Source organism: Stegodyphus dumicola, chromosome 10 (assembly GCF_044657685.1).
Source record: "Stegodyphus dumicola isolate Sdum_Otavi_A_Nest chromosome 10, ASM4465768v1".
Classification (NCBI taxonomy): Eukaryota; Metazoa; Arthropoda; class Arachnida; order Araneae; family Eresidae; genus Stegodyphus; species Stegodyphus dumicola.
Window position 1 is genome coordinate 99,903,505 of NC_140777.1, and position 13,346 is coordinate 99,916,850.

General features: G+C 28.0%; 2 protein-coding genes across 5 annotated transcripts in view; both read left to right on the forward strand.

The window, feature by feature from the left end:
- Positions 1–9,404, forward strand: part of LOC118196009 (partitioning defective 3 homolog) — a 171,970-nt gene extending 162,566 nt beyond the window's left edge. For all 3 annotated transcript variants that reach the window (XM_085825312.1, XM_085825311.1, XM_085825313.1), the window contains exon 20: positions 2,539–9,404. In XM_085825312.1, the coding sequence (XP_085681438.1) occupies positions 2,539–2,977 (439 nt within the window). In that variant the 3' untranslated portion in view covers positions 2,978–9,404. The remainder of the gene's footprint in view (positions 1–2,538) is intronic.
- Positions 9,405–12,460: 3,056 nt separating this feature from the next.
- The window catches only part of LOC118202291 (plexin domain-containing protein 2-like), a 76,663-nt gene continuing 75,777 nt past the window's right edge, over positions 12,461–13,346 (forward strand). The window contains exon 1 of one of the 2 annotated variants that reach the window (XM_085825314.1): positions 12,461–12,618. In XM_085825314.1, coding sequence (XP_085681440.1) covers positions 12,549–12,618 — 70 coding nt within the window. In that variant the 5' untranslated portion in view covers positions 12,461–12,548. Of the gene's footprint in view, positions 12,619–12,855; positions 12,999–13,346 lie in introns of those variants that run through there. The other variant, XM_085825315.1, reaches the window with a different exon arrangement.

Consider the following 13,346-nt stretch of genomic DNA (forward strand, 5'->3'; position numbering starts at 1 on the left):
TTCTGCAGCAATTCCACTTTTTGTTTAATGGGCATCGAAACATGCTTTCGCTTTGTAGATCCTTTGGCACCTCAAATTCTTTTTGACATAATAATCGAAAGTTCGTGCTTAATTTTTATAAAATTGTTCTAACAGTCTGCAAAAAATAATAAGCCAGATCCAATTAGAAGATTAAGGAACAGCGCAGTCTGCAACATTAACTGAAATAGATAATTTTAGCCCAGCTTATACCGTCCGTTATACATTAAACGCGCATGCGTAAACACATTATGCGTTTACACATGAGCATAAAGATTGTAGCTTTGAGGTCCGAATTACAGACTTTGTACTGTATGAGATTCTAAAATGTTGTCACAAGACCCCCCCTTCTAAAAAATTGTATATATTAATAACCCTTACCAAAGAGAAGAAAGCAGAACAAATGATGTGAAATGTAAAAAGAAAATGTAGTGTTATGATACAAAGTCTGGATATAGTAGCTAAACAAAAAGTATTTAATAATATGAGCCAGTTTGATGGTTGTGAAAATGCGTAAATATATTATTTTTTTAAAAAAAAAGTACAAATATGTAAATTAAAATGCATGAGAAATCGGGAAATTTTTAAATGTAAAATTCACAAATAAATTGAATACGTTTAAAGAAATAGCAAACATATTATGAAAAAATTGCAAATTTATGTTTAAAATTAAATTGCTAAACCGCATGTTTGCTAATTGTTGTTTGTAATATGTTGTTGCTAATCGCATATTTGCTTTGAGGTCCAGATTACAGACTTTGTACTGTATGAGATCCTAAAATGTTGTCACAAGACCCCCCCCCTCTAAAAAATTGTATATATTAATAACCCTTACCAAAGAGAAGAAAGCAGAATAAATAATGTCAAATATAAAAAGAAAATGTAGTGTTATTATATAAAGTCTGGATATAGTAGCTTAACAAAAAGTATTTAACAATATGAGCCAGTTTGATGGTTGTGAAAATGCGTAAATTTAAAAAAAGTACAAATAGGTAAATTAAAATGCATGAGAAGTCAGGAAATTTTTAAATGTAAAATTCACAAATAAATGGAATATGTTTAAAGAAATAGCAAACATATTATGAAAAAATTGCAGATGTATGTTTAAAACTAAATTGTGAAACCGCATGTTTGCTAATTTCTTATAAACATTCCTTTTTATTTTATATTTTACATTAATTTTTTTTTCATTTCTTAAATAACTTTGTATCTGCATGTTTATGCATTATCACTGCTTTAGTTTTTTTTATGCTTTTTTATATTTGTCAAACTGTCTTTTGGGGAGAAATGTTCACATTCCTTTTAGTTTACATACGTAAATTTAAATCTTTATGAATTACTGTATCTTACAGCAACCTTATCTGTATTTGAAAAATAGTTGTGTAATTTTTAATCATTATACATGCTAGATTTAGGTTTAAATTCAGTTATATATTAAATTCTTTCGTATGTGTATATGTATACTAACATACTGTAACAAGATTATCAAAAGTTTGCAATAAAAGTTTTAAAAATATAAGAAACTAATCAGTTATGTCAAATGTATATGGAATGAAACTGACATGTGTATCAGTATGACAACTGTACATTTCAGTAGCAAATCTTGGATCCTGCTAGAGTTGAGTACTTAAGGATTTGTTGAACTGAGCACCCCTACCCCAAAAAAGTTTTTTGTTAAATCGAAAAATAACTTTAGTAAATTGCTGGTCAAGATATGAGGGTGTCCACCTTCCCACTGTATGCTCTTCTATGACATCTCTTACATACAGAAATTATAACTGTCTTTTAAAATATTGAAAAATTAGAGAACAGGCTTACTAAATGTCATATTGCTGTAAAGCATTTGTGTAAAAACTTATTGCCAGAAATAATAGCTGAAATCTTGTAGGTTAGACATCGCCAGACTAAGGATCCAAATAAATAAAATTCCAGTCTGAAAAACTATCTATAATCATTCTGGTCATACACATAAATTCCTCACATTCATGTAATGACTTCCAAAATTGGATTTTGGTTACTGCATTTATAAACAGAAAAATGCATGTATTACAGTTTAATTATAAGTATGATGATGTAATAGTACATAAATATCATATTTGAGTGAACATTATTTTTATAAAATAGTGTAGTTTAAATGTTATGCTTGTGCATTGAAATTGTTGCATTGATTTTGAAAGATGGGAAAATTGTTCCAAGATAAAATTGTTAGAAATTTGTTAGAATTGTTAGAAATTCTAACATTGTTAGAAATTGTTAGAAAAAGTATTTTTGTGTATATATAAACAGTGTATCCTTAGAAAAAATATTTTTTGTATATTTGATAAACAGCATATCTGACGTATTAACTTATAATGTAATATTAAATGCATAAAAATTGTTCTAAAAATTTTTTGAGATGTGTATTAAAAATGATGGGTATGCATTTTATATCCACTAATTCTCATTTTATTGTGAAACTGTTACGAAATAAATGAGATGTGATCTTAATATGATTTTATTCTTTTCTCTTAACCCTTATAGTGGTTTACCTGTACCCAGTTTTCCTGGAGATCCAAACAGATATAGTCATTATATGAATTATAAAGAAATTCAGCAGCATATAAACCAACGAGTGCAGCATGATATGCGAAATTCGTCTTCCAAGAAAATTTCGAAATCTGAACCAAAAACAACAACAAATTCTGCTGTAGAAGGTCCATCTAGCAATTTTTTTGACTATGAAAGCGTGCATCATCATCATCAGAGGCACACAACAAGCCAGTCTTCTGATATTAGTTCTAACTCACTTCCTCGTGGTGTGCATACTTCAGATCATGCGTTAACACATCAGGGCCCAATGAACAAACCTTATTTTGTGCATGAGGCACATGATAATGGAAATTATGGACGTATGAATGTTCATCATTTTTATCCGAACACCAAATTATACTCGCATATTGTTCCAGGCTCTAAAGTTTGACTTCCATGCAAGTTATTATATTTTTCCATTATAAAACTGTAACAAATATATATATAAACTAAAAAAATCTGTTTAAAGCCGTCCATGTTTTGCCATTCAATGCATAAATATCTCAAGCTCTTGTACTTTAACAGTGTGTAAGTCCTTACCCTTAATTTTTTGAAGTCAGGCAGCTCAATATATATGTGTTCTGTATTAGTAAACAGGAACTAATTTTCTGTTTCTGTGTTTATAGAGCCTTTAAATACCTTGTACATTTTTTGTTTTAATTAGTAATGGGTTGCATATTTTGTTCAGAATCTGTGAAATGGCAGTTTCATAATTCGTTATTTGCATCCCTATTTCTGTATTTTTCATAAAGAGAGGTTGTAAATCTGGTTATAATAGTTCTTTATATTCTTCAAGTTTTTCTGAATGTTAAGCGTTTTCTCATAATTTTTTAATATATTGCATCACTGCATATAAAATACAGAGTCCCCATGTTGTGAATGAGATATGTTTCCAAGAGCTTTATTAGGCAGATTTGTTGATAGCTCAGATCCCTAATGAGCAGAGCCTATTATGGTAATAATAAAAAAGTATTAATAATTCTGTAATTTTTCATATATGGTAATAATAATATGAAATGCTATGATGATGAGATTACCACCACACCATACAGGTGTTTTAATGTTTTTTCTTTTAATTCAAATGAACAAAGTAACGAAAAGATCATATATAATGTAATAAGAAATAAATTGATTAAATCTCATGCATTGTTAATTTTCTTCATGTTCGGAAGGGGCATTTAGAGGTTGGGATACCAGATGATTTAATTTACTGCTGAAGTCTCTCATCTTTTTTTTTTTTTTTTTTTTTTTTTTTTTTTTTTAAATTTCCTTCAATATTGGAGCAAAGTACAAAAACTGCAAACTAGTGTGACATGAAGATTCATAATATGATATCTATTTCTTGCTACATACACTTAAAAAGGACTACTGGTTGTAAAGAGTAAAGGAGTATCTGAAGTTGTATCCTGAAGTAAAAGAAGAAAAGAATAAATATGTGGAAGTCATACACTAATTTGTAAATCAGGTCCTGCAACTTTTATACTGTTCTAAGTTCCAATATTATTTGTTTGTTTAATTATTTTATCATTGTAGAAAACTTATTCATACAAACCTGTTTTAAGTCAAATGTTCTATGAACAGGGGACTGCCTGTATTTTAAAAGAAAGTTGAAGTGTTTCTTTCTTTCTTTATCTTCCCTCCTCCCCGTAAACAGAAAAGCTTTAAATATGCAGGAAAATGTCAGTTAATTTTTTTTAAAAATTCTTGTACTCCCTTGTATAGTAGTTTTTTTAAATGTGTTGATCAAATTTTTGGTTTTCCTCCATAAGCACTCCAGATTTAGAAATTTAAAATAAAACATCATTTTTTTTTTTTTTTTTTAAATAAATAATAGAGTAGCAAAGTGGATTTTACTCTGTATAAACATTCCAAGTTTAGCAGATAGTCTGTGATACATTCTAAACTGTATTATGTAACAACTTTTATTTTTAAAATAATATTTGACAAATGACCAAAACTACTAATTATATTATTTTTGCCATCTATTCAGCATATTTATCAGAAATGGGTAAAATACTTGAATTTTCAACATTTCTGCAGATAATTACTTTTTTAATCAAATAATTGTTATGGAATATTTAAATGTAAATGACCCCCTTTTCTATGAAATTCTTAAAAATTGCTTTCTTTATAATATGTTATGAAATGATTTTGAATGAATCTGTACCATGAGATTTTAGTTTTAAATATTTATTAAGTATTCGAAAATGTATGATAATTAACTGAAGAGTTAACTGATTATTGCATTAAAGTTAATTGGGAATAACCTTGTGTTGAGGTTAGCTTAAATTTAAGCAGATTCAACCTTGTATTAAGTTTAGCTTAAATTTCAAAGAGCATATTTACAGGAAAATGCTTCCACATAAATAATAAATTTTAGAGTATTATTTCTTTTGTGTCTCAGTTACGTTTGCAAATTTTCGTTTGGAGGTATATAACATACTTTACAGCATATTTGTATTTAAATATTAGAAATGACTCTTTTATATCAGTAGGATTGGTAATAAAATATGAATATAGCCTTGAGCTAACATGCATGCTGGTCTAAGATTACATTCCATTTAATTTAAAGTTAAGTTTTATGTAATTTAAAAATTGTTGTCCTTTTTCTCTTTTTATGGTGATGAATTCTGTGGTTAGTTACAATTCTGTACTGTATTGTGTCTGTTTTCTTCCTATGTTCTGCCTGTCTTTCTTTATGATACTGTTTATTAAAAAATCTGTGATATAATTTTTTTAAAAGTGTTCTTGCATACTTTTATTTTTAAAAAAATGTAAATTCCACTTAATTTAACTTTCAATTTAAAAAAATCGTGCATATTTTAGAAAAAATGAAATGCATAAATGAAAACTAATTCGATATGTTTGAGGAGAAAATTATATATGTAAAAAATAATTACCAATAACGAAAATTGTGTCTTCATAAAATTTCTCATTTTTTTATTTATATTACATTGTAAAAATATTCTTTATCCTGTGTAATTCATATGATCTTCAAGTACCTTGAAAAATGGCTTAAATTTTTTTCAGCATTTTAAAGTAGGAATTTATAAATTGAAAGCTGAACTATATATCTCCTCTTTTGTACACACATATAAATACTTGTGTTTGAAATCAATTAAAACAATTCAGGATTTATTTATTGATGTTCTGCAAAACATTTAAACTTGTTTTCTGGACCTTTGGCATGAGATGCAAAATTATTGTATGTGTATCATGAAATTTTCGTGATATGGAAGTATTTTTTTTAATACAGTTTCAATGCATATATATATATATATATGGTTGATTGATTTGCTGTAATTTATTGAATATTCTATTTGAAGACTTAAAATGTGTATTTTTTAGATTAAATTCATATGTGTAATATAATATTGGTGAGTTTATCAAAATTTAAACATGTTACTGCAGTCAAATTTTGTATGCAATCATATAAACAAGATTTATGTATAATTGTATTATATATTCCAAATCTAAATTACTGCATTGATTGTTCCCCATCTTATCTATTTTAATATTTGTGAGTGAATAAAAATGAACAGGTTTATGATCTTTTAACTAGCAGCTGTGTAATTATGATTTTTTGGAGCTGAAATTGTCATGTTACATGATATTTGCATTTCCTATAACTGTTTTGCATTCAGTTACATTACACTAACATGTAATTATATCTGTACTTTTGAGCACAAACAATTCTAAATGGATATTTGCAGGAAGTAAAATACTTTGTTATATTGAAACAAATTATTATTGTTTCAAATGAAAACATAAGAGAAAGTAAGATAAAGTGTTGGTTTGAAGTCAGATTTTGAAAGTAATGAAATATGATGATTCATTTGAAGAAAAAAAGATAAATTTGTTGCAGTGATTGCAGAGTAAAAGACAGGGAAACTTCTGTTCATGAATTTAACTTGTTTCTGAATGAATGCCATTTGTAAACCAAAGCAATTCCTTCCATAGGAATTGATATAAAATGGATTAATTTGTTCCTGGACTACACATAATTGTTAATTTAAATTTTACAACAGTACATTGTGCACAGCCTCATAGCATGAAAACAATCAAAATCAGTAATTATAAATACAATATTAAACACATAAAATAGATACAAATTTAATTTTAAAATACTTGTACAGAGTGAACAGTTTAAACACAAAATGATGAGAAAGATGCTTTGTTTGGATGCATATTTCCCTCCTATTAAATCGTCAGATAACTGTCTTTAGAGGCACATCTTTATCTACCTTTTGTCTCTTAGCATCAGTCGACAGAGCTTGATACCCATTAGGCATCTGTTCCACTCAAAATTTTTCTAATGTTATTTGCTGATGGTTTAAAATGTATCTTAAATGAAAAATGCTTAACCTGTAACATGCTACTGCTTTATCAGGGTAATATCATTACCTGAAAACTTTCTAATTTGCTTCATTTTGCACATATTTCACAAATCAAAGAATCAGGAGCCTTTTTTATTCTTCCTCTTCTTCTGAAAATATTTCTTTCAAGTTGCCTTTTGCTACTTCTGAGGCTGTAAATGTTGCATTTGAGCTCATTTTTACGATCTGTAATAATTTTGCAACTCTTCATTGTTTAACTTCCTACAGTTACTTTATAGTTATGTAGTCACTATATCATAGATAATGAAAGAAATTCTTAAGTATCAAAATCCTCACTGTTTCTGTTTGCAATCCATTCTAGCCATAATTTTCCCCAGGTCAAATTTGCAGTCTTTTGAGTCACATCCTGCCAGGCTTTGTAATGAGGGTTAAGTAGTGGCAAATATTGATATTTCAAGAATCTCTAAGTGGCATTCTTATATGGAATTGATTAACTCAAAACATCTTTGAAAATCATATGTTGCCAACTTGAGTGTTGACTCGTAAACTCGAGGCACCATTCATCATTCAAGGTGTTTTTTTTATTCAGATAATTTGTTCATGAAGTGAGGTATTTGTGACCTGAGGTTCTATTTTTGATTTAAGTAAGTTCAGTTCTATTAAGGTTATTAAATTCTGAAAGATATACTGTTCATGTTAAATAAATTGAAATATAAATAAATTATAAAAAGTTTGAATAAAGAATGAACTATGAAATTAATAATTGAGAAATTTAATATACATCTGTTTGAGTTATTAATTAGAAACCCTGATTAACAGCATTCTTATTCTGTAACAAATTTGGATTAGATGATGAGTTCTTATATTAAACTTGAAGAGCATAAATATAGTGCCATTCTTAACATCTTTATGTTTAGCTTTTTTTTTTTTTTTTTTAAATCTTTAAATTCATATTAGATGAGTACTATAAATAGTGTTTAACCTATCATGTATATATTTTTTGTTGCAATTCTGGTATTGTTCTAGAAATAATTCAGGACTTTTGCAATAATAAACAACCTTATTCTGAATTAAAAATTTAGTTGCTTCCTGGATACTTATGCATCAGTAACTGTTTCATATATTCTTAAATTAAAATGTAAATCTATGTTAATGAAATGTCAGACCTAGGCACACAAATAATCTGGAAGGGAATAGAAATGAACAGCAGGAAATGACATGTAAGTAAAATATGAAGTACTTTAAAGTCAAATGTACTTCTTCAGCGGTGGACCGGCCTCATAAGAACAGATATCTGTGCTTAAGTGTGAACACAGAAGAAGCATCCAGAAGTTTTCTAGCATTTGCCAGAAAGTTTTCTATGTTGAACTTGGTATTTCAGTGTTTCCATTGATGCTTGTTTTGCTTGTCTAATTTGCATATTTGTAGCTGAAAAAAAGGTGTTGTTTGACTTTTCAAACTATGGTACTGTATGTTCATTAACTTGCACCAATTCATGTTGCAAATTCTTGTACTTTTTTGGACAGTGACATTAGATTTAAATCTTCAATATAAATATCTAATTATAAAATAATTTTTAATTGTTTACTCTGTACGCACTGTTACTTAACCTTTTCTCAGGCCTTTTCTTTCTTCTCCCCTTTTGTTGTTGTTGTGTATGTTATTCATTGATATAGTTTTTATGCATTTTGTAGTACATACAAAGTGTATTCAAATATGCAATCCTTAAAAAATATTTCATTTTGAAATTTAACAAAAAGAAATTTAGCATATTCTATCCAGTATAAGTTATTAATTTACAGAAAATTATAGAGCTTTTATAGCCACTAAATAGAATAAATTTTAAGTTGTAAAATTGGATGCTCATTGCCATCATCAATGTGAGAGTGTAAAATGGGGTTTTTTCACACTTTTAATATAGCCAATTCTTAGTAACCGTAAGTACATATACCCACTGCTTTAAATTGTAGATACTCAGCAATATAATATAGAATAATTTTTGTTATATGAGTAAATGCAGAACATTTCATTCTCATTTTAAACTGTTTCCTGTAGTTTTATTAATCATATAGTTTATTAGACAGTAACTTCAAAGTACTCTTAGTAATTATACATTGTGAATTATATATCAATAAAAATATTGGATGGTGATTTTTTTTTTTTTTAAAATATGTGTGGGCCTTCTCTTAATAACATTACAGTTACAAGTAAGTAAAAAGTTATAATGTAAAGCTAATCATACTTGCTGTTAAACATGTGTGAAGCTACAAAACATATGTATTTTAAGTGCCTCCAAAGATAATGTTTTAAAGTATCTTATTTTAATGTATTATTACTTACATGTGCATGTCTGAGTGAATGTTTTTAACCCTTAGATCAATATTTGTAAATAGTAATAATTGTAACTTTATATAGTTGTACTGATTTTTTATTTTTTACTGAAAAATGTATTTATGTAAATAAAAACATTGTTTTATTTTAGTGGAGTTTGTTTCATTTTTGTGGTAGATGGTGATTACATGAAACAGAGTATGATTTTTTTCGCAATATGTTACAACCAAAAAATTTAGCAAGTTTTTATTAATGATAAATTACCATAATTTTTTTTTTTTCAGATTTGTTGTATATTTATTGTATTTAAAAATTAAACATAAAAAACTGGGAAATCTCTTCTTGATATGATAAATTTTTAAGTTTCTTGGTAAAAAAAAAGGAAATATGAGAACTAAGAAAAGTTAGACAAACTGCACATGTTGTTACCTGTAAATATTGAGGAGGGAGGAGTAAAGACAATTATTTTCCCTTACAGCTCTTATTTCTCAGTTGGCAATTTCTGGGTCATTATTTTCAAAGATGTGGTGGGCCATAATTTCTCTAATATTGGGCTGCAGTAAAAATAAGGTGCCTGAAATCTGATTATAACAAAAATACATGAGAACTGTTTGTCTAAGAGATGTCTTAATGGAGGACTTTCTAACAATTCAATAATACTGCTGAAATTTTTTACATAGTTAGCCTTTGAAGTAAAATCTGAAAGGAAGATAGATGCTGAGTATCAGTTTGTAGTTGGAGGGAGGTAACTGATTTTTGATATTTTAAAAGGTAAATGTTCTACTAATAGGAATGGTCAAAACAGAAAGTATTTCTGGTTCTTGGTGATTCTTGGATTGAAGAAAGACTAGAATGATGAAGACTATATGACTTAAAGTAATATCAGTATGTACTTAAGGCTGTGTATGAAAATGAGAATTTAAGTACGAGTGCTACTATTTAGATAATCAGAACATGAGGATAAAGTGTTAGGCTGTATATTGTATCATAATTTAAGTATGAGTGCTACTATTTAGATAATCAGAACATGTGGATAAAGTGTTAGGCTGTATATTGTATCATAGTTTTTGCACACCATTCATCTATTTATCCGAGATGGCATTAACATGGCTCACATAAAAGAGAATTTTTCAAAAAAAAAGAAAAAAGATGTGTATATAAACTTTTACTGTATTTGAATTTAGACCTATAATATGCTGCATGTCTCATTTAAAGTCTCTAATGCATCCTTTTTCTAATTACATAAATGGCCATTTTTTTCTAATTATATGCATTCTCTTTATCTACGTAATGCACTGATATCTGTGGATTATGGAGAATTTTGTACAAATGCATGCAAAAAGATATGAATTTAAATAAATTTTAAGCTCTGTAATTAATAGATTTTACTATCATCTTTGTATTTCATTCAGATTCATAAATTGATGGGGAAAAGCTATAAAATATTACAATTTTATTGTATTGTCAAATTCAAAATAGGTTTTCAAATATGTAGTATTTAGCACTGAACAAACAAATTTTTATGAAACTTAAAGAAACACTTGTTAAAATGCAGGAATAATTTTTCCTTTCAATTATTATACTTCATAAGCAAAATTCAATAAAAATATAAAATAGCCCCCCACTTTTCTTTCAAGCCAAGGTTCAAACATACCTCAAATACAGAAGTGTTGTTCGCTGAAGTTAATCGTACCATTTTTTTAACATTCAATAAAGTTCCCATACTTTAATTTAGTTCCAGCAGATTTTGCGGGACGTATCAGTGCTGAGTATTGTCACAGAGTGATGTCATATCAGTTTCGTTATCATAATTTTCCAACCGATCAGATATGCCGTAATGTAGGTCTTTGCCAATATCCGGGTTTCTTCAAATAGTAAGTGTGCGACGAGTGGCTAACTGCTGTGAGTGAGTAGTGTGGCGAATATAGTAGTAATACTTAGTACTTTTATTGTTATTATCGACAGTGTTGAAAATATTTGATTCGTAATTTTTAATTTGTATGAATAAATATACAAGTGTAAATTACATCTTGTGTCTAGCAAAATTTCAGCAAAATATGCATTTCTTTAATTTTAATTTAGAAATAGGTAATAAGATTTTTTCCCCGGTGTTTGAAATTAAATATTTAATTTTACTGTAGTGTATTTAACATATAAAAATAAAGTTTATATAGGCTTACTTCTATTGTTCTTTGCTGATTGAAAGGTAAAAAAATTTGAACACCTAAATAGAATATTTCAGTTAAAAATATTGTAAATTCTTGTATTAGATATTTAAGAAAGTCTAGAATTGTAGAAACTGCAGATTATAGATTGCATTTTTCACATTTCGAGTTGTTTCTAATAATGTGCATAAAGCAGCCAATAAAATTTCAGTACTCTTCCTGTTATCGGGACCGAATTAAGAAATGTAAGTATGCATGTATATATGTGTGTGTGTGTGTGTACACAATATATATGTATGTACATATTTGCATACATTTCTTAATCTGGTTCCGATAACAGAAGAGTACCTAAATTCCTTGTAAATAAATAAATAAATAAAAAAAAAACAGCAATTGCATTCAATTCAATTTACTTATGTTTTAGTAGTATGATTAAGTTCATTTTATAACTTATTTTTTCTGCATTAATGGATATACAAGCTTAGCATTCAACTGAAAAATTTATTTAAATTTCAGTTTAATTCTTAAATGTATGATTCAGTTTGATTTAACTGGAAAAATCATTCAGATTCATAAATTGATGAAAAAGCTATAAAAATATTACGTACTGTCACATGTAAAATAGGTTTTCAAACATGTAGTATTTAGCGCTGAACAAATTTTTATTAAATGTAAAGAACCATGTAATAATTTAACACTTGTTAAAATGCAGGAATAATTTTTCCTTTTCAATTATTATAGTTCATAGTAAAATTCAATAAAAATATAAAATAGCCCCCACTTTTCTTTCAAGCCAAGGTTCATACATTACCTAAAATACAGAAGTGTTGGTGTTCGCTGAAGTTAAACGTACCATTTTTTTTTAACATTCAAAAAAGTTCCCATACTTTAATTTAGTTCCAGCAGATCTTGCGGGATTACTACTGAGTATAGTCGCGAATTGATACCAGATTAGTTTCGTTATCGCGATTTTCCAACCGACCGGATATGCCGTAATCTAGGTCTTGACCAATATCCGGGTTTCTTCAAATCGTAAGTGTGCGATGAGTGGCTAACTGCTGTGAGTGAGTAGTGTGGCGAATAAAGTTGCTGAAGCTAATACGCGTCTCATATAGAAAATTTATTAAATATGTTTTCCTTGTTGTATAAACTTGGATTGTTGCACATATTTCTATTTGTACAAGTAAATGCACTTGAGGGTAAGTGGTAGTTTTCAGTTTAAGGAATTTGTTTCGTCATTTCATGAGAGAAATCGTGATTGACAACTGCTAACTTGGTAAAGTTATGTAGGCAATGTAAACAAAACTGCAGGTGTGTTTCGTTTGAAGGCCGTGTTCCAGTAATGTAGGTTTTTTCTAGAACTTGGCTGCATTTTTCGATTTCACTCATGATACCTAAAATTTCCGATTTTATTTTAAATTGCTTAGTCGTATTTCGGCTCTGAACTCATTATCCTTTAAATATTCTTAAATTGAATTGTAATAATAGATTAAAACACACCACAGTCTTTTAGTTAAAGTTCACTGTATCAACTCTGAGCAACAATTATGAAAATGCTAGTTCATTGCAATTAACATAAGTAAATTCATTTTAATGGTATAATCGTTGTTAGTTTTCCGCTGTAAAATCGTTACTGCTAAATTTGAATAGTTAATTTACTAAAAATCCTCTCATCGTTTCCCGTATACTGCAAGATATAAATAATATGCTTAAATTTTCCCGCAGTTTGTTTTGTCTTACAGCATGAAACATGTAAATAAACTGGAATATTAAATGAACTGCATTTTGTGTTATAAATATTCCAGTACATTTGTTGTAATGCTTATTTTGATAAATCCAGAGTTATTAAAGTACTGTTGCGTATGTTTAGAAATACAAACAGCTTTATTATCTAAGGAATGAAACATTATTTTACTTGGTTAAAACT